Here is a 21,595-nt window from a genome sequence, read left to right on the forward strand (position 1 = left end):
GCCCCAAATTCAGCAAGAATGACACCCTGGCTGTCCCAGAAAACTGGAAGGAAAACCTTTCCTGCAAATGGGGTTGTCCTGAATTTTTTGGGTTGGGGGCGAGATTATGTGTTTCCATACCATACTCTGTCACTTTCGTTCAGGGGTGTAATGAAACCCCCACAATTCGTCCCTAGCAACAATGCGGTCAAGGAATTCATCTCCAGCCCTATGGTACCGGAGCAAATGGTCAAGACTCTATCCTATATGGTCCTCCATATGCTGTGTTGTGAGCTGTCTTGGAACCCATCTTGAGTTGAGGTGAGTTGGCTAATTGGGACTGGACCTATAGTTTAAAGTTAGATCCGAACCACTATGTGCCTCCATCGGGTTGTCATGGGACCCATCTCACTGACAATTTGTGATCCCCAAGTTCTTCATGGATGATGGTGTATGCACTGCCATATGAAATGCCCACTGCATCAGCTGCTGTTGGGATTGTTAACCGCCGGTCCTCCTGAATGAATTCCTCCACAGCGTCAACATTGCTTTGTGTGTGGGATGTGCGAGGCCGTCCAAAACGGGGTTCATCGAAGACGTTTACATGCCCTGAGTAGAACTTTGCACACCAGTTACAGACATTTGTGAATGTCATGCACGTGTCACCACACACTGCACACAACTCACGATAGATTTCATGTGGTTTCTGTCCCTTTGACCACAGAAACTGAATCACACTACGCAGCTGAATTGTGTCGAAAGTCTCAAGTGTAGCTGCAATTTTGAAACAACTGCCTCTCGGCATGTGTGAGGTACACACACCTACCATGTCGTGGAAAGGTGGTGAAATACATGTACTTCCAAATTATATTTCAGTTTTTGTGAATACATTAACGTTTAACTGTAAAAAATTTACTCAATTACTTTTTGATATCCCCTCGTATAAATTTTGGTGCTCCTTTGTCAGCTATTGATTGACAATCTTAATGATTTTATAATAGATGAAGTTCAACAAAATTTGTTACATAGTTTGTTGTACTTGGTCTATTATAATGGCAATCAACAGCCTTCTTTGATTGCTGAGAGTGGGTTACCAAAATCTGTTGGCAAATAAAGTTTTCTGAAAAAATACACAGAATTATTATATATTTGTGTAGAAGTGTACATCATTTTCTTAATTGTATGAATACAAAAGTACAATTCATATATCCTGATTTTATAAAGTCATTATCTAAATAGTACTTTTCTTTTCTAAGGCAAATGAACCCAATATCTGTTTACATACATTCAGTAAAGAAGGTAATGAACTGTTCTTGTTATTTAAAGAACATTTGCAATTTTATATTGGATCAGTGTAAGATCAGTTCAATGTTAGTTCTGGTCCATCTCTACTGTTTCTTTCATATTAGATGAGAGAATACAAGTTTCTGAGTACAAGGTCAAATTAGAGTTGACATAAATGGTTAACATTTACCTAGATAAGTTTTGGTGCTCACATAGTGCATTTACATATTTTTCCTTCTATCACCATTAGGATAAATACTTGCACACAAATTGCCTAGCAGCACTAGCGAACATGTCCAGCCAATTCCGTTCTCTCCATCCATATGTTTGTCAAAGGCTAGTAAGTTTGTTTGAAACGCTAGCACGGAAACATTTGAGACTAGTGGAGCAGATACGACAATCTGGGCCCATGGAAAATAGTGCAGAGGATGACCAGCACTCAGACTTGGTGAGTAGATGTTGGGAGGGGGTTGGAGTGTTTTGTGTGTGTGCAAGTTTAGTGTGTCCAAGTGGACAGACATATGGTGGGAATTCTTTGAATTTCACGAATTCTGTGTGAATTATTGACTCCAGGAATTATAGGTGAATTTTTCTCCATAGGCATGATAAATTGCAACTTTTATTAATCTAAATCCCATTGAATTTATATACAGGGTGTTTCTGTGACCATGTTACAGACTTGCAGGGATGATGGAAGGGAACAAACACTACAAAATGAGATGGGGAACCCTGGTCCGGAAATGCCCCAGTCAAAAGTTTCAAGCCAAAATCTTCAAAGGGCAGGCAATCATGCACAACGCGGAGGGGAACCATAAAAGAAAGTGTAAAGAATCCACCGTGCATGCCCTGCATAAAAGAAAGTGTAAAGAATCCACCGTGCATGCCCTGGAGGAGGCATAACGTCAAACTCAACGTGTGTAATCTAGAAGCACAAGTGTTGCGGCTGCTATCAGTGGAATGGAGTTGTACGCTAGAGGAACTGGCTAATATGGTGTTTATGTGTGGACGAACAAATGGGAACTGTAGGGAAGCAGAAAGGTAGTACCAGACCACGTATCCATCGTGCAGACATCTAGCACACACCATGCCTTTGACTTTTCCAACGATTACGGGAAACTGGGCAAGTGTGACCTCAATTCCACAAGCAAGGACGACGAAGAACTGCAAGGACATCACACCTTAAAGAAGCAGTGCTGGATCTGGTGGAATGACAACCATCCATTAGTACACGGGCTGTGACACATGAAATTTGTGTGGCCCATAGTACTGTTTGGAAAGTTCTGAAGAAGAAGCAGCTGCACCTTTACCATCCACAGCGTGTCCATGCCTTGGGCCCAGCTGATTTCGCACCCCGCATTGTGTTTTGTGAATGGTTACTGCAGGACTGTATGGTTGACCCCCAGTTCCATGCCTGTGTGCTTTTCACTGATGAGGTCTGTTTCACGAGAAACAGAATGCTGAATAATCTCAATAGCCATGTATGGGCCGATGAAAATCCCCGTGCCACAATCGTGAAGAGCCATCAAGATAATTTGCTGTAAACATGTTGGCGGGCATTGTCAGCGAACATTTAATATGTCCATATCTTTTAACGCCATGATTAACTAGACCAGTGTACACTGGTTTCTGAGATACATCCTCCCCGAGTTATTGGAAAATGTCCCACTTGAAAGATGGTGTTTGTTCTGGCACAGACCTTACCTCAGCAGTGGATAGGGAGAGGTCGACCTGTTGCTTGGCCTGCCCATTCACCTGATCAGAACACCTTTTTTTTTTTTTTTTTTTTTTTTTGTCATGTCAAAAGTGTTTGGTACGAGACACCTGTGAGTAATGTAGAGGAACTCTTGACAAGAATTCTTGCAGCCTGTGATCTGGTCCGAACGACTCCTGGGATATTAGAGCAAATGCAACAGAGCTTATTGCGATGCTGTCATGTATGTGTCGAGGCAGGGGATCATCACTTTGAACAATTGCTGTAATAATGGCTGCAGTTACTACTCATTAAAGCCATATAGTGATTCTTCTGTGTTTGTTTTCCACTTCCCCAGACATCTTTTATGCTTCCCCTCTGCATTGTGCATGGTTGCCTGCCCTTCAACGGTTTTGGCTTGTAACTTTTGACTGGGGCAATTTCCGGACCAAGGTTCCCTATCTCATTTTGTAGCGTTTGTTCCCTTCCACCATCCCTGCAAGTCTATCAAGTGAATTTTATCATGAACCTAGAGTAGCCACCTTGCATATCTGTTTGAAGTATTTTAGTCAGTTTTAAGGGCCTCGCTGATAGCATAGTGGTAACATCGTCACCTTGTAACCAAGGAGTCTGAGATTTAATACCCGATGCAGGCACAAATTGGTTTAGATCCTACGTTAAACTGTGGGTCCAGTCCCAAATAGCCTCTCAGTCCATAAAGTTAACGTAGAATAAAAACTCACTCATCTTGCTACTTCAGTTTTTGACATATAATAAAATATGGTCTAGTGGCTTTTATGGGAACAATTTAATGCTAATAACTGAGTAATACTATATTCTGCATTCTAGGAGTCATCTGAGACATGCAAATATGCCAGTTTCCATTATTTTCGTGGAATAAACTGATGTGATTATTGCAAGTGTTGCTTAAATGAACATGGTCAAGTTTCCTGTGCAAAATGTTAGTGGATCTGGCTCTTTCAGGCACTCATTTGGCGTGAACTCCCTCCCGTGCCCTACTACGATGCTATCACTGTCTCCGGCCCATATAGACCACCTTTTGCCATGAGTATACATTTTGCAAGTGACATGATATTGTTATCTTGGCAGCATCACCCCACCCCCTCTTACCTCCCCAGCTACTTTTTTGTAGTGCCGTGGAATTGTAGGTTGAATTATATAAGGACTATAATTTTGCTTCAATTTTGTTTACAGGTTCAAGATTTGGCTGTGTTGGAAGAAGTGCTTCGAATGGTGTTAGAAATCCTCAACTCTTGTCTGAGCAATCAGCTGGCTCATAATCATAATTTAGTGTACACACTGCTCTACAAGAAAGAAGTTTTCGAACCCTTTCATGGTCATCCAGCTTTCCAGGATGTAGTGCAAAACATAGAAGCTGTAAGTATTAATATCAGGGATGAACTGAAATTAAATGTTTGCCAATAGTGATAAATATTGATATAAAATTTGCCAATGCTGTTAAGAGCATGAGGATCAGTTTCGACGATGCTCCTCTGCCAGTGGCATCTGGGATTACTGGTGCCAACTTAGGGTTTTTGGAGCCAGATCTGGCTCTTTCAGGCACTCATTTGGCGTGAACTCCCTCCCGTGCCCCACTACGATGCTATCACTGTCTCCGGCCCATATAGACCAACTTTTGCCATGAGTATACATTTTGTAAGTGACATGATATTGTTATCTTGGCTGCATCACCCCACCCCCTCTTACCTCCCCAGCTACTTTTTTGTAGTGCGGTGGCTGACATGAAGATGACATAATATTTTTGTCTGGGAACACTTTATTTTCGATTTCATAAGACCATCTGTGGATTATTCAGATGGGTGATGCCGCAGGATCTAGATGGTGAAAACTTAAGAATAAATTGTCATTACTTTAAAGTTAATAACAGTGCCCCCCACCCCATTGACACCTAAAATTACCTTAGGAGACATTTTATCCAGCCTTCATAAATCAGTTTGTCTTAACTCCATTTAAGGTAAAATTTAGCTCTTTTATACACATCAGGTTTGGCAACACTGCCTGGATGGCCATAGGAGGCAAGGAGAAATGTATTGTGCTTATAAGAGTATTATTTTATTTGTTCTCTTGGGAATATGAAACTTCTGATGGCACATAAAAATATATCAAAGGAAAGAGGACAGATTGATGATTTAATTCACAGGCGGAAAAGTAGAAACTTCCATTTGATTAGCCTTAACTTGAAGTTGATTCCCGATAGGAATACATGGGATTCTGAAAATTCTTATTCAACATATTTTTCAAATATTGTGTCTACCTTAATAATCAACATTAAAAAAAATGCTTCCATTCGCAACATGGGGAGAAATGCATACTCTTACATACACCCATTTTTTTTTAGTAGCAGTGCTCAATCAGACAATGCACAACTGGTGCGAAACTGTAACTCTTCCCCTTAACTGGAATCCTACCAATTCAATGTAAAGTTGTAAAATGTTCCTTGAAGAACATAAATGATTCATTAACCTCTTTATTGAGTGGTTAGGGAGTAAAACTTGATAACCCACAAAAGTATGAAACTGAGAAAATTGCAGGTGAAAGTTCATCCATTCCATTGTGGCTAATTTCTTACGCAAATGTTCGTGCGTGGTTTGTCAATTGTCGGCTAATGAATAGACCTTGTTCAGTAATGTATGGGCAACAGGAGACTGTCCAGCAACTAACCATATTATTATCTTAAATTTTTAATGGAGTGGGTTATCAAATTTTACTCCTGAGCCATTAAATTAATGTTTGGGTGACTGCATTGAGTTTTACATTTGAAAGAAAGTGAATTTACAAAATTTAAGCGAATAGGACACATAAGTTATAGGTTAATAAACATAAAAATAGACAGTATTTTGCAATAAATTACAGTGTGTGTGTGTGTGTGTGTGTGTGTGTGTGAGTGAGAGTGAGAGAGAGAGAGAGAGTAATAGAGCAATAATTTTAGTGATAAACCAACACACCTTATGACCAATCAAGGATTGGCCATACATTCCCAAATACAAATAAAACACCACACTATTCCATTCAAGTGCAAGACTCAATGCTACCATGCTAAAATGACAAGGGAAGCCATTTTGTGTAGTATCAATATTAGCGGAAATTAAGAGTAATGCCTAAAAACCCTAATAAACAGCTTAAAATCATGTTAAAGCCACAATAAGTTGGTAGCAACATACCCAAGCCATTTTGCATACAAAGCACCATATGCTATAACTTGTTTATCATACAAAATTTTTATTTACTTACGTATTTTCAACCAAACATTTGTGTAGGTTCAGAATAACCCCCTTTCCTTGACAATACCATTCATTTACCCCAGTTATAATAACTGTGCTTAAGAAACCCCAAAAATCGATGTTTATTTGGAATAAAACAATCAAACAGTTGAAAAACTCCATCCTAGTCTGACACCTGGTGGCCAGACTTGGAACTGCTTGAACCAAGCTACCCATGACTTGAGTCAGCCAATGGGAGCCTTCCTAGGCATGACGTCATGGACAGGATGGAAAACTTCCTTTATTATGAGTGTAGGAAGCCATCTTAGATTCTATTCTGTACTAGTGATGGGAAAAATCGTTCCTTTTGTGGATTCATTTCCTTTCGTTCCGCTCACCTAAAGGAATCGATTCCCCCAACCATCGTTCACTTGTTCCTTTTCGGAATCATGATTCCTGGAATTATTTCCTCTCGTTCCGAGAAACGAGGCTCATCTTTCGTTCCTCCTTGCCAGGAGAGGCGGGCGGGGGGAGAAATTGAAAATAATGTAGGATGGAGTTTTGTGCTGACGATGGCCTGGTAATATATATGTGTGTGTGTTAATTACACACAGATAAAGGGTGGGCCCATTCAATGTTGTTTTGCAGCGTTTTACACTTTGCGGCTGCACTGCTCAACAATGTGAAATTATACTTTACTTTGAAAGGAGAAAATTATCATCATGCATATTATTCCCGTTTATTATTGATATTAGCTATAACAAATAGTAATCACACTAAAAGCGATGGAAATAAAGCTAAGAAAAATATGTCATGTGCTAAAACAAAATCTCTCAATGAGGCCGATTGCGTGCGTGTAATTGATTCGTCGACGTAAATATATCAATACCAGGTTTTTAAAAATATACGTTTCTTTTATGTCGACAACAAGAATGGTTCATAATTCATATTTTCTTTTTACCTTGTATCTATTCTTGATAAAGGTTGTGTAATGAGAGGGAAAAGGGGGAGAATAATGAAAAATGTAACCGTCGAATGTCATTAATAAATTAAATTGTTATGTATGCCAAATTATTACTGCGCTCTTCTTTCAATGTAAATGTATTTTTATCAACTTCAAATACGTAGTTACGTCCATTTCTTTTTAGAATTCGATGTTCTTATGATTCAGATTTCAGCGAACATTTGATTTTACGAAGTGCAGGTGCATTTCAAACACACCCGCACCCTCGACTCTCTCCAGGCTGTTTGGTCGGAAAGAAACCTCAGAATGATTCGTTCAGACTCCAAACTCTCGTTCCGATTCCAAAAACTCATACCAAGGCTCGCTGACTAGTCCTTCAAATGTACAGCTACCCTATTGGGGAGCTTGGAGCGAGTTAAAAACTGTAGTAACGCCCTCTATTATCATTGGCTTCTTGGTTGGTTCCTTCTGACCTCAATAGCGGGGAGAGGAAGTTTAACCGCGATGGTCCCAGCAGGAAACTTTTCCAGAAAAGGGAAATTTGGGGCCCAAGGAAGGGAAAAGGCCTAAACATCTAAAATGTGCAAGAAATGGTGAAATTAGACGTCATGCATTAAATAATACTTACCTTTTTCCTTTGGTGTCGTATAAACACCTGAAATGTATTTTCTTTCAGTTTGAACTTAGTTGATCGTGATTGAGTTAAAAAGTGTAACAACATTGAAGTTAAAACATTAATTAAGAATAACGACTCAAATAAAGCAGATTTTGTCCAACGTGAAGAAAATAAATTAACTACATACTCAATGATTTATCCACCTCTAAATAACACGGCTATATTTTTTTCGCAACAGACTCCCTTTAAATTTATTCACAGTCATCTAATTTGGGGGTTAGCACATCGCGCTGCAATGCCGAAGGTCCCGGGTTCGAATCCCGCTCTGGTTTGCTTCTTTGTAAATGTCCATTCATCAATTTCATCCTTTCATCACTTACCCCCATCTTCGCAAATTAGCCAAGAGGCACAAAACGCGAAGTAAAATACACTAAATCAAAATAAAAAAAAATCATCTCCATCTTCGCAAATTAGCCAAAAGTGGCACAAAAAGCGAAGTAAAATAAAACAAATCAATCAGTCAGTGTGATTTGGTGCTAAATTTACCTTTACATCATTTACACCCTCTTAGATTAGAAGTTCTGGATAAATCCTGAAAGTAAGAATAATTTATTTTCTATCTTATTGTTGTATTTCTTGGTTGTGGAAGACCAGAAATTTTCAAGTCGAAAGGGAATTTTTTTACTGCACAGGAGGGAAATTTTTCTCTGAGCCAGGGCAGAATTTTGCAGAATTCACATTGACCCTGCTGTTTAGCCCAGACCACTCGGAATGGGCAAAATACAACTTTCCTCCTACTACTCCCCCACCTTCTTCCCTCTCCTCGGAATGCCTTTTCAATGCTGAGGCAGATAATGGGAAAGTAAGGGAACAATAGGACAAGAGAAGCCGCTTGTAGAAGTTTCTCGCATGTGTTGACAACGGCGCAGTCGCAGTAGCTCCACTCACAACCGGAATCTATTCCAGCTAACTTCCGGAATCGGAACGATTCGTTCACTTGCCAGTTTCGTTCCTTTGGAACAACCCATCACTATTCTGTACCAGCTTTCATGGAGTAAAGATCGTGTCCAAGTAGCGTGTTATATAGAAGCATAGTGAGTGAGCACAACGGCCCTGAAATCACTGGGAACTACCGACATAGTGATTCAGAGTCCCTCAAAAGCCTGGTATGGGCTCACATGGCAGATAACAGCCAGAAAAGTTATCCATGTCAATAGTCGGGACTCGGGCATGCTAAAAAGTGGTAAAAACGGAAAATGTGGATTTTCCTTGCCACGAACATTTCACGTGTGGCCATGTGGCTGTATAAGATGAACAATCAGATACATAGAGACAGGAATCCATCTCAATCGGAGAGTGGAACAACCATCCATCATCACCAGTACCCCCAATAGCTTTGAGAGGCTACAGGAAGCATGGGATTGTGTGTTTTTGTGCCAGCAAATTAGGTTTTCCCCCAAGAAATTGAGCCATTGTAGTTCAAAAGTGTGTTTGAAACAAAGGGCCCCAAGTCTGGTAAAACGGGCTTGTGTCCATGCCAAAGATGAGTTCCAGATATTGTAAGTAGAATGTTATCTTATCTAAGTGCTGTGTGTGTAAACATATACATAAATGTTTGTTTTTGCCTGTGATAATTCAAGATACTTGTCCTAAGTCCTAAATAGCCAATAAATTTGTCATTCCAACGAGTTGTATCTAATTTTCGTCCCTGAGTGTGTAATACTGCGAGTGCTCCACTAGTACCGTTTCAATTTAGGCTGAAAGTTCCTATAGATACCAACGAGTCTTCTTCCGAACACTCGCTGCTAACTGGGAACACCACACATCGCACATGGGAGATGTGTGGCTGCGTAGAGTAGCTTAGGAGATATATTTCTAGGTTCATTTGTACCCTTCTGGCTATTGAAGATAAGTAGAGAACCAAACCAACTTCAAAAACCTAGAAGTACAGCTCCCGACCCATCGCAACCAATACACTTTATTATTGCCTGATGCTAAGAGTAACAATCAATCTGCCCCATTTCTCATATAAGTATACATGTGTCTGTATTGTAATGGACTTCACAGCCATTTAAAACGATGGAAACACCTTGACTACTTTCATTGTATTAACTTTTAATGTGTTTTCCATTGCTTAACAAGATTTCTTGCTGGAAAATGTTCTAAAGGTTATAAAATTCATCGGATAAAGGTAGGTACAAAGTTGTTAAATGTTGTAATTGTTTTAAGATTCCTTTAACCTCATAACAATAGCAGTAGGTTGTTAATAAGGATGTAAATTGAAAAACATATTGAATTAATTTTATACTTTAACTGTGTCAACTTTAAGAACCACTCTGTTGAATCATATACAATAATTTTCTCATTTCTGTTTCTTTAACAGGTTATAATGTACTTTTCAAGTAAATTAGAACAAGTGCAGAAGGATCTTAGTGTGAATGAAGTCCTTGCAACCATTCAGCATGGAGCGTTACAGTGGCCAAGGGAAAGGCTAAAGGTAAGACCACATTTTTTTGTTGTGAATGAAGCAGTCACATTCCAAAAGTAAAGCCCAGATGTTCAAACAATTATTCTTGGCTAAATTAGGCCAGCCCCACCAGATCTGACACGACAAGTCATGAACGTGATGCAACACGACAGGACACAAAGCGACGTGACACGAAGAGTCACCTTGCTTCTGACAAAACAAAACAAGTTTTTATTATTGTTTGCATCTTAAACGAATAGCACTCACTGCAATATATTATTGTTTCTAAATTTTCTGCCCGCCCACCAACAGGAGACAAATTTAGTACAAGAACATTATTTTATCCCTTTCATCTATTCTTTACAAGAATTAATGTAACAAAGAATGGACATTTGTATGGTGCATTAAATAAATAAAATGGATGTACAATGTTGCAGCAGGAACAGAGTTTTGCCAAAATGGAGTTCCGGTGCATTCCGCTCACTTTAAGCATTGCCCCCCCCCCCCTCCTTCCTCCAAAAAAGCAAAATGTTTAATTCGCGTAATGCAACCACATAGTTATTCGAGCAATAAATATTAAACTGGCCTGAAGATTGTTTTTTTTTTGTACAATTTATGATATGTTTTGTACATTACAAGATAATTTGTAATAAGCCAATTTTTTTCACGTAATGGAATTGTAATGTAATTCATTCCATACCACATCAATTTTGTCCTTATGATACTCAGTCGATGAATAATCGTACAGCGCAGGCCTCACTTGCACAAGAAGGATTAGCTGCTCTGGATCAAAGTCTATTTTTAATCTTGACTGCACTGTCAAACTTACATATATACGTATGTGCTGTCAAACAATACAGTGATGAGTGTCATGCAGGTGGTGCGCTAAGAAGAAAGGATTCGCACATGCGCAGAGCATTTTGTCTCATCGTGCTTCACTGTTTTGTCGCAATGTGACTTGAGTCAAATGTTTCGTCCGGTGTGCATCAGCTCATAAGAGCCCCATGTTAAACGTTCCCCGAGTTGGTTTGCAACAAAAATGGATCCGGTGTGAGGCTGGCCTTAAGGCCAATGAAATTAAGACAGGTAATAAATAAATAAATAAATTAGGGCCAGACCGATACTTTTCCGGCATTTTAATGCTTCAGCACAATTGCTGCACAACACTTTCACGGAGCCTAATTATTGTGAAAATGACACAAAATTTGAAGTGTCTATTTATTTTGCACAAGTTTTGTGAGAAAAAAGTGATTTTTGTGATAACATGTAATTTAATATTCTGATGTATTGTTTAAATATTTTAAAGCAAAAATCTTGGTAAAATTATGCATATAATTAGAGTGGAATACTTACACACTAATGTTAATCAATATTCTGAACAATTTTTATTATTATGGTATTGGTAGAATCGGTGAGAGTATCGGTATCAGTTGAAAGTGGTAACAGGTCAGCCCTCAAATAAATAAAAATAACCATTAAAGACTAAAAAATTGGAAAATAAACCAACCCTTTTCTACATCATCATCATCCTTCATAAAACATTATAATACTGACCAAGGCAGAATTTATAGTATAAAAAATATATACACTTTTGGTAACATTTCCACCCTCTAACAGGGTCTTCTTCAGACGAAATTCTCAATACATTCTATTTAGTGTAGTGTATATATTTTTTTATACTATAAATTAGGGATGGGCCGATATAAAATTTTGGCCGATACAAATACAGTTTCGATATAAAATTTACTGATACCGATAACCGATATTCTACCGATCCGATATAAAATTAGAAATGGTCCTTGAAGACCCTGAAATTTTCATTGATCTCCGTAATAAATGTGGCTTTCGAGCTGATTGCAATGCAAAAGAAGTTTAATATTTAGACATTTACTTTTTCAGAAAGTAGGGCATGGAGATTATCCATAAAAATTACAAAAAATTGCCGAATTTTGCACTAAATTATAAGATACTTATCGATATATCGGATTGGTAAAATAATCGGTAATTTTACCGATAAACCGGTGCAGATATGATATGCCTATATCTGCCCATACCGATAGAGTACCGATTAATGGGTCCCATCCCTACTATAAATTCTGCCTTGGTCAGTATTTTAATGTTTTATTAATAGGGACATTGAATTTTCGCGACACGCGAAATCGCGAAATGTGAAAAAAATATGCAATTTTGAAAATTCTACACGTAACTACACCCCCAATCATGAAATATGCATGAGTTTTATTCGCGAAGTAATGCGAAATGTGTGCTTTTCCACGAAATGAACGCTTTTTCGTGAAATAACCATGAAATATCATCAAATTGTGTAGAAAACAAGCAAAAACCGTCAATCGAGGTTGTGCGCGCAAACTGTCGATTTGTAACGAAACGTTTGCCTAAAGTTTCCTACCACTTGCAGCTGAAAAACGTTTTATCTTCTATCACAGCAGGAAGACGCTGCAAATTGGGATTTCCCATGTACATAATCTCAGTTCGAAATCTTCGCTCCCTGTCAAGCTTCATTCCTTTCTTCCCCCGAATTTCCACTCAACTTCGTTTCATTGAACTTGCTAGCTGTAGCAGCGATAAGATTAGTCTGTTCCCGCACATCAAGGGAAACAATGGTGTCATTTGTGTTCAGTCATGAATGAATTTTGTTTATCATCATGTGATTTTCAACATGTGTTTGTGTATGTGCAGTAGTGATTATTTTATTTGATGGACAGCAAGGATATCCTTTAAATACATACAATGAATAAATCAAGTGAGATATGCAATTTAGAAATGAAGTGATTTTGTGTTGATGTTTTCTTTTTGGTTGGACAGCTAAGTACTTGTGTATGTGTACAGTATATAAAAATGAAGTAGTTTATCAATTTATAGCTCTTTTGTATGATGTTTCCTCTCATGATGAAAAAGTGTGTGCCAATTTTTTTTTTCCACCGCTGGTATATACCGCTGATATAACATTTTATTTACCGCTCTCCTCAGTTTTTATTTACCATAAATTTGTCTCCCTAATAATGACCAACCAGAGATAAAATTTAAAACCATGCAATGCAGAGGTTATGTTAAGTGTACACTTTAACTGATAAAAGGTAGGTGCAGACTACTTAACTTTGACTTTTATTTACCGCTTTTCCAACGAAATGATCTTTTTTCACCGCTTTTATATACCGAAATTGTAACTTTTTAAATGCGAAATTCATGAATTTTATTTACCATAAATCAGTGTCCCTATTTATTAACATGGAAGCAAGGCTTAACAGTGTTACCATCATCCTTCACAGTTCCGTGCCTCTGGCTGGGTTGGCATAGATGTCAAGCCTGTCCATTTTTTCCTGGTCTTCCACTATCTGCTCTTTTGGCCTTATTCCCACTCTTTGTGAATTGTAAGCTCTTACTGGTAGCCTTTCTACATCCATCCTCTTCATGTGTTCGAACTATCTCATCTGTCCTGAAGCTTCACCACACCCACTGTCTGTCAGATCACCTCATTACTTATTGTATCCCTTCTAGTCTTCCCCAATACACTCCTTAAAATTTCAACTCCACTGCCTGCATGTTTGTTTTCTCTCTCTGCCATTGTCCAAGTCTCTGCTCCGTACGTAATTATTGGCACATAGTATGTGTTGTATATTACCTTCTAGCATTTCATAGGTACATCCCTGTTCCATATTAATCTTCCAATGCTTTGATATAGTGTACCACCCATTTGTCCTCTTTTGTTTACCTCCTCCTCTTTTCTTCCACTTCTCTCAATTATTATATTTGAAGCACTCCATAATATAATACCATATGTACATAATTTCATTTAAAGTATCAGAAAATGGCTAAATTTAAAAACAGTCAATGAGAGATGAAATAGGCGTAAATGGAAAACTTTTAACAACATGACAGCAGGTTGGTTCTGAAAGTAAAAGAACACTAATAACATGCAGTTCAAGTTTAAACTTGCTTCAGACAAATATTTATTTGCTCTTTCTACTGACTTCGTAAGAGTGCCAGAACCTTTCTTCCGAGGCTGCATCCAAAAAGGAAAATAATGTTACGTGTACTTTGTGAAAAACATATTTGCAGATGTTTTACTGCATTTTGTGAACTGTAATGAACGTAATATTCTCATTGTCATTCATCAGGTCTATTACATAAATATCAGTTGATTGTGTGTCTGGGTACTTCTTCGTATATTATGATAAATTTTTGTGTGCTGTGATTTGTGCAAGGTTTGTTTCTCTTGTAGAAATTTCCAGACTTGAAATTCAAGTATGTAGAGGAAGACCAACCAGAGGACTTCTTCATACCATACATTTGGTCACTGATTTGCCAGCACTCAGGTTTGTATTGGAACGAAATGAAAATTAAGCTGTTTGTGCCTGAGAAATTGGAGGGATGAGGACTTGGTGAGTGTCAAAGAGAGAGAGTTCAACCCCTAAACACACACCCAAAGAAGACAATAAGAAGATCATGTAATGTATGTTCTTGGGTGTACAAGTGAAGAGTGAGAGCAATCTGCATTGTAAGGTTAACAAATATTCTGTTGGTTGTTTGTACTAGAGCAATATATTGAAAGAGCATTGTTATATAACCATTATAACCAACAGGAAGCAACCTGCACTTCTCATGTGAGAGGGGAGAGGAAATTTCAGCTTTGCATACTTGAGTTTTATAAAACTATATTTATAAGAGTTATGTCTTTATTTATTCATGCTGCTGTTACAGAACGGATGTCTGTATTTTATTTAAAGATTTTTTTCCCTTTATAACTTCATACATCATTGTAGTTATCAGCATGATTTCTCTCCTTATGGTGTTCTTTATATAAATAGTGACCAAAGAATCAGTCTGTCCAATGTGTATTTGTAGAAATGATTTGTACAGAAACTGGTATTACTAAAAAAATATGAAAATAAAATTTAAAAAATATTTTTACATATGAAGCTAGTCGTTCCATACTTTAAATTTTTGTGAAAAGGATCTATATAAGATGTAAGCAAGTTACTAAAGATATATCTGCGAAACTTACCATCTAGTTCCCTAGTGGATGGTGGCAGAAGCGACCGAAATTAATAGAACATTTACAAGTAAGTTTCGCAGATATATCTTTAGTAACTCTCTTACATCTTATATTATAAACCACGTTGTTTATTCCCCTCAACATGAAAAAAGTATCTAGTTAAAACTGACTGTAGGATGCGTCAAAAATTTGCATCACCATTGTTAATTCTGCCTGTATTTATATATTGCTTGCAGTAACTTTTTTATTTATCTATGATACAGACAAGCAAAAGACTTACTTATGTGGGCATATTTCAAATGTTTTTGTCAATCCTTTATTCTTTTTTTTAAAAAAAAAACATGAAATATATGCTAAACAAGGTTATATATATAGTAACTAACTAACTCTCTAGCTTTCTTGAACCCGAAGGTTCATGGCTGCAACACTGGCCTTCCATCTGTCCCTATCCTGAACAAGATCAATTACTCTTTTCCATCCCTACAAATTTCCTTTAGGTCCATCTCAACATTATCCCTCCATCTTCGTCTTCCTACTGGTCTCTTACCATCAGGTTTCCCAACAAGAATCCTGTAAACTCTTCTTTCCTCTCCCATTTGTGCCACATGGCCTGCCCACCTAAGTCTTCTTGATTTAATTATTCTAATAATATCTGGACATGAATACAAATTATGTAGTTCCAAATTATGTAACCTTCTCCACTCACCTGTCTCCCTATCCCCTTTTAGGCCCAAATATTTTCCTAAGGATCTTATTTTTATTTTCAAATACTCTCAATTTATGTTCTTCTTTCAATGTAAGGGACCAAGTTTCGCATCCATATAATATTACAGGCAAAATTACTGTTTTGTATATTTTAACTTTTAGTTTCTTAGATATTAAAGGAGAAGTCAAAAGTTTATGAAGAGAAAAGTAACATGCATTTCCTGAATTAAGCCTCCTTTTTATTTCCTCCTTGATATCATTTTCATTTCTTAGTAGTACTCCTAAGTACTTGAATTTGGAAACTGGTTCAAACAAGTTGTTATCAATAATTAGATTTTGATTATTACCTAACACTTGGTTTCGGCCTGTAAGCGTATATTTAGTTTTCTCTTTGCTAACTTCCAAACCTATCTCTTTAGCTGGTTTGAAAAATATTTTAGCATTATTCTTAATTGTATTTACATCATCCCCCAGTAAGTCTACATCATCTGCATATGCTAACAGCTGAGTCACACCATTTAATTTTAGTCCTTCTTTAGTTTCTTTTACCTTCCTAACAGCGTATTCTAAGGAAAAATTAAAGAGCAATGGAGATAATGCATCTCCTTGTTTTAACACTAGAAGGACATGACCCGTCATTTTGACAGGTGACCCTATTTTTATTGTAATTTTGACAATGTTAATTTTGCTCCACAGCTTCCATGTTCTGTGACTTTTAACAAATACTAGTGTTCTACTCTTGTGTAAAAAGTTTAACTTTTATCTTACGTGTGAAGATTACTACTATAAATACGATCACCCGTCATACGATCATACGTCTAAGTGACGTATTTTCAAGTTGAATGTTACTTCAGGTAGGTCAACGAATTAGCTTACAGTAAAAAATTGGCAAACTCTATTTGGTTCAGTGCAGTGTCCTATGTGGTCCGAACGTGGCGTACTGGATCGTGATTATCTCATTATCTCCGTGATTTGTCAGATATCAAATCTGAGGGAGAGGACAATATTTATGAATATGATGAGTGCAGAGTAGGTAATGACAATGCCGGAATAGATGTTCGTTACATACTACTTACGAACTTGTCTACATTTATTCTTCAGATGAAGATGTGCAAGATGATGACAATTGATGTTTCCTCCTTTATTGATGTTTATTGTTTTTTTTTACTTCACTTTTGTGCAACTTTGGGCGAATTGCAAAGATGGAGACGAGTGATCATATGATGAAATTGATGAACGAACACTCGCAAACATCCATGCCCAGGCTGGGATTCGAACCTGGAACCCTTGGCGTCGTAGCGCAATGTGCTAACCACTACGTCACGGGGGCCGGCGTTTTCTCCTTTCCAAGTGAGTGTTCGTGTATTTCTAATTTTTCTGATAGAATAGCGTAATTATATTTTTGAAAAGCTCCCACCAATGAAAAAGGCATACCTAGTTTAAATAGTAATAAAAAAATGTTTCTACAAATACAAGAACTTAAAAATAAATAAAAATACACCATAAGTAAATAAATAAAATACACTCATAAATAACTAAATGGAATAAATACAAGAAATACACATACACACCATGATGTTGACAGGTGATTTATTTATATATTTTTGTACATAACATATTTAATTATAATTTTGACAACGTTAAGTTAACTTCACGTCTTCCATGATTTAAATGAATATGAATGACATGGTCCTTCTGACTAGACAATTTGGTTAGATGCTGCAGGAGGCAGAATTTGTAATGACTGTTTATAATGATGTGAAAATAAAAGAAATAGAGAAACACAGGTGTTGTTTCACTTTCAGAATTAAATCAGTGAATAATATTGCATATAAAAACTGTACCCGCCAAATTGACGGGTTTGTCATAATAGGTAGTTAGGAAATAACCGTCCTTCTAGTGTTAATCCATCATGAATTATAAATTTGTCAGACATAATAATATCCACACGAATTTTACTTTGTTTCACTGGTGCACACTTTTATCATATTAAGTTTCTTAGGAGTCATTCCATATGAAATCAACACAGCCCACAACCTGACCAACTCCGATTTTCATGAAATTTGGAGAGTTGAAACTATGCATGGAACTTAGTAACTATGAACATTTTGAGTCTCGTACGTCTTGTAATTGTTAAATTATTGAAGGCCAAATTTTTCGTGAAATTCTAGCCTGATTTTCTTGAAATGTTTGTGTTGAATTCAACATGGCGGTCAACAATATGCCAGACCTGCGCTTGACACACACAGATAGGGATCTCCCTGTGCCTAACTTATTTCTTTCATGACCAGGATAACTCCTTTACATTTTGTAGGGGGTGTTAAGGGACATTTGGCTCATCATAGTTCATGTAATGAGGCTTTTATCAGTCACATAGTTACACATATTATTTTGTATCTTCTGATCCCATTGCAGTCCCAGATTGATTTTTTTATATGTTTTAGAGTATGGCATGACGGACCAAATATATTTTTTCACGATTTTTGGTGATGACATGTTTTGAGATATTCAAGGTCAAATGTCAAGGTCACGTGACAAAATTATATTTTTATCCAAAGGTAGACTTGTTATATGTCGCTGGAAAGCTTGTTCAATTCGCTGTAAAATAAGCTTTATTTGAGCTTTGTAGGTGAAATAGGGGCGGAGTTACAGCACCTTTAGTATAGCTAAGCGGGCTCAAAAAGGGCAATTTATGCGAAACTTGACCTTGAATAATTTAACAATTACAAAACGCACGAGACTCAAAATTGTCATAGTTACTAAGTTCCATGCATAGTTTCAAATCCCCAAATTTCATGAAAATCGGAGATGGTCAGGTTGGAAATTGCACATATCTGTGTATCTGTGTTGATTTGGCATGGAATGACTCTTGGGTATTCCAAACTCGACTAATAGAGTGTGTCCGAACAGTCACGCAACCCGGTGTTTACGACTGTATAACGGAATAGCGAAACTGAATAAGAAGAAACTCTTTCTGCCAAGAGAATGCCCTGTATATTGGGAAAATTTAGAGAGACAAACATATGTAAGAACATGCATGTTTTAATAACAAATAAGCAAAGTGTTGCCAAAGGTGGAAATTTTTTTTTTGCAAATCGTGTGTATTGATGCCCAGAACTCACTCAGGTAAATTATTGCAACATTTCACAATACCAACGAACAATTTGGATGGCCATCTATTGAATTTGACAGAAAAAGAACTTTGACGAAGTTTCAAAAACATTGCACAAGGGAATAAATGGACTGTTCCAAAAATCGATGTTTTCACAATATTACGAGGGACACTGGCAACACTGTTGCTGTCACGTGTCACTAACAGACATGTTTCACCTCAAGCTATCACACTAATGCACTTTTAACGACAAAGAAGAAAGTTGGTTATTCTCGAACATATGCAATAAATTACATACAGCTTGCAACCCTGAAATGTGGGTACAGAAGAACGTGTATCAATTGTTATGTTTTCTGTACCTTGGGTGGTTGGTGTTTGCCAGGAAAGGCATTCCAGATTGTGTCTACTTATGCTGATGTCGTGTGTGTGTTTTCAAAATGCCATATTCTAGACAGGAAAGTGTGTTTAATGTTGAAGACTATATCGGAACATCGTCATTTTCTAGCATAAGAGAAGCATTTAGTGCCAAGTTTCCGACTACTCCCTCTCCAGATAAGTTGTCAATTTTTTGTCTTGCGCAACGGTTTCGCCAAACTGGGTCAAAACATGACAGGCAACGTTCAGGGTGCCCTTCTGTGTTAGGAGCTGATGTTCTGCAGCGTGTTGAACAAAGAATGGTGACGTCGCCACAAGAGTCTGTTCGGAAGCTCGCCTCAGAATTGGACTTACGCAAGTCAACTGCTCACAAGGCTATACGGAAATTGAAATTTTACCCGTATAGAGTTCTTGTTGTTCATGAATTGAAAGCCGTGGATGTCCTGGCACGGTTGCTTTACTGTCATTGGTTTCAATCATTCATTCGACAAAATGGTGTCAATGTACTGAATAAAGTTTTTCTTTAGCGACAAAGCCTGGTTTCAATTGGATGGGTATGTCAACAGCCAAAATTCCAGGCATTGGCGACAGAAAACCCACGTCAGTTGCATGAACTACCCTTGCACTCTCCGAAAATCTGTGTATGGTGTGGAATATCACGACGTCATATTGTGGGACCGTTATTCTTTGAGACAACAGTGGATACTGCTGTGTACGGGGATCTCATAATGCAATTCGTTGCTCTTCTGGAAGAAGACGAACGTGATGCTTGGCTACAACAAGATGGAGCAGCATGCCATGCTTCGTATGATGAGAGAATTTTTTGGTGATCGTCTAATATCCAAGGATTTATGGACTAGTCACTTGCCCGATTTAATATCTGCAGATTTTTTTCTGTGGTGTTACTTAAAGGGTAAAGTATACCAAACGAGACCCAGAACATTGGAGGAGCTGAAACGAAAAATTACACAGGAAATTGATATCGGTGCTACAACCCTCAGGAAGGTATCTGAGAACATGATCAACTTATGTATCCAAGAAAATGGTGGACACTTCGAACATTTGTTTTAATTTGTAGGGATACCCACATTTCAGGGTTGCAAGGTGTATGTAATTTATTGCATATGCTCGAGAATAACCAACTTTCTTCTTTGTCCTTAAAAGTGCCTTAGTGTGATAGCCTGAGGTGAAACACGTCTCTTAGTGACACGTGACAGCAACAGTGTTGCCAGTGTCTCTCGTAATATTGTGAAAACATAGATTTTTGGAACAGCCCATTTATTCCCTTGTGCAATGTTTTTGAAACTTCGTCAAGTTCTTTTTCTGTCAAATTCAATAGATGGCCATCCAAATTGTTCATTGGTATTGTGAAATGTTGCAATAATTTACCTCGGTGAGTTCTGGGCATCAATACACACGATTTGCAAAAAAAAATTCCACCTTTGGCAACACTTTGCTTGTTAGTTATTAAAACATGCATGTTCTTACATATGTTTGTCTCTCTAAATTTTCCCAATATACAGGGCATTTTCTTGGCAGAAAGCGTTTCTTCTCATTCCGTTTCGCTATTCCGTTATACGGTCGTAAACACCGGGTTGCGTGACTTTTCAGACACTCTGTATATTATATAATTTATCTCTCTCAACTGAATCATATGCTTTTTTAAAATCAATGAATAGCTGATGGACATTTTGATTATATTCCCACTTTTTCTCTAGTGTCTGTCTGATGTGATAAATTTGATCTGTTGTTGGTCTGTTATGTTTAAATCCACACTGATAATCACCTATAATTTCATTAGCATATGGGGTTAGTCTTGCTAGAAGAATGTTAGATAATATTTTATATGTTGTTGAGAGTAGAGAAATTCCAAGGTAATTATTGCAGTTCATTTTATCACCTTTTTTAAACACTGGAACAATTATGGATTCTTTCCACTGTTGAGGGATTTCTTCTTTAATCCATATTAAACAAATTAATTTATGAATTTGACATATTAACGAATTCCCACCATATTTAATTAACTCAGCAGGTGTTAAATCAATGCCAGGTGCTTTGTTATTCTTTATCCTTTTAATAGCATCTTTAACTTCAGTCAAGTTAGGTTCTGGAACTAAATGTCCTGCTGTGTGTACTTCATTTATTTG

The 21,595-nt window shown here is 37.4% G+C and overlaps 1 protein-coding gene across 1 annotated transcript in view; it reads left to right on the forward strand.

Annotated features, from left to right (window-relative positions):
- Window positions 1-15,173, forward strand: part of LOC145999936 (dymeclin) — a 75,409-nt gene extending 60,236 nt beyond the window's left edge. Inside the window, exons 12-15 of the mRNA XM_083137224.1 lie at window positions 1,514-1,711; window positions 4,169-4,351; window positions 10,159-10,272; window positions 14,483-15,173. Of these exons, the coding sequence (XP_082993350.1) occupies window positions 1,514-1,711; window positions 4,169-4,351; window positions 10,159-10,272; window positions 14,483-14,635 (648 nt within the window). The 3' untranslated portion in view covers window positions 14,636-15,173. The remainder of the gene's footprint in view (window positions 1-1,513; window positions 1,712-4,168; window positions 4,352-10,158; window positions 10,273-14,482) is intronic.
- Window positions 15,174-21,595: the final 6,422 nt, after the last annotated feature.

This window comes from Lepisma saccharinum, chromosome 1, assembly GCF_977018435.1.
Source record: "Lepisma saccharinum chromosome 1, izLepSacc3.1, whole genome shotgun sequence".
Lineage (NCBI taxonomy): Eukaryota > Metazoa > Arthropoda > Insecta > Zygentoma > Lepismatidae > Lepisma > Lepisma saccharinum.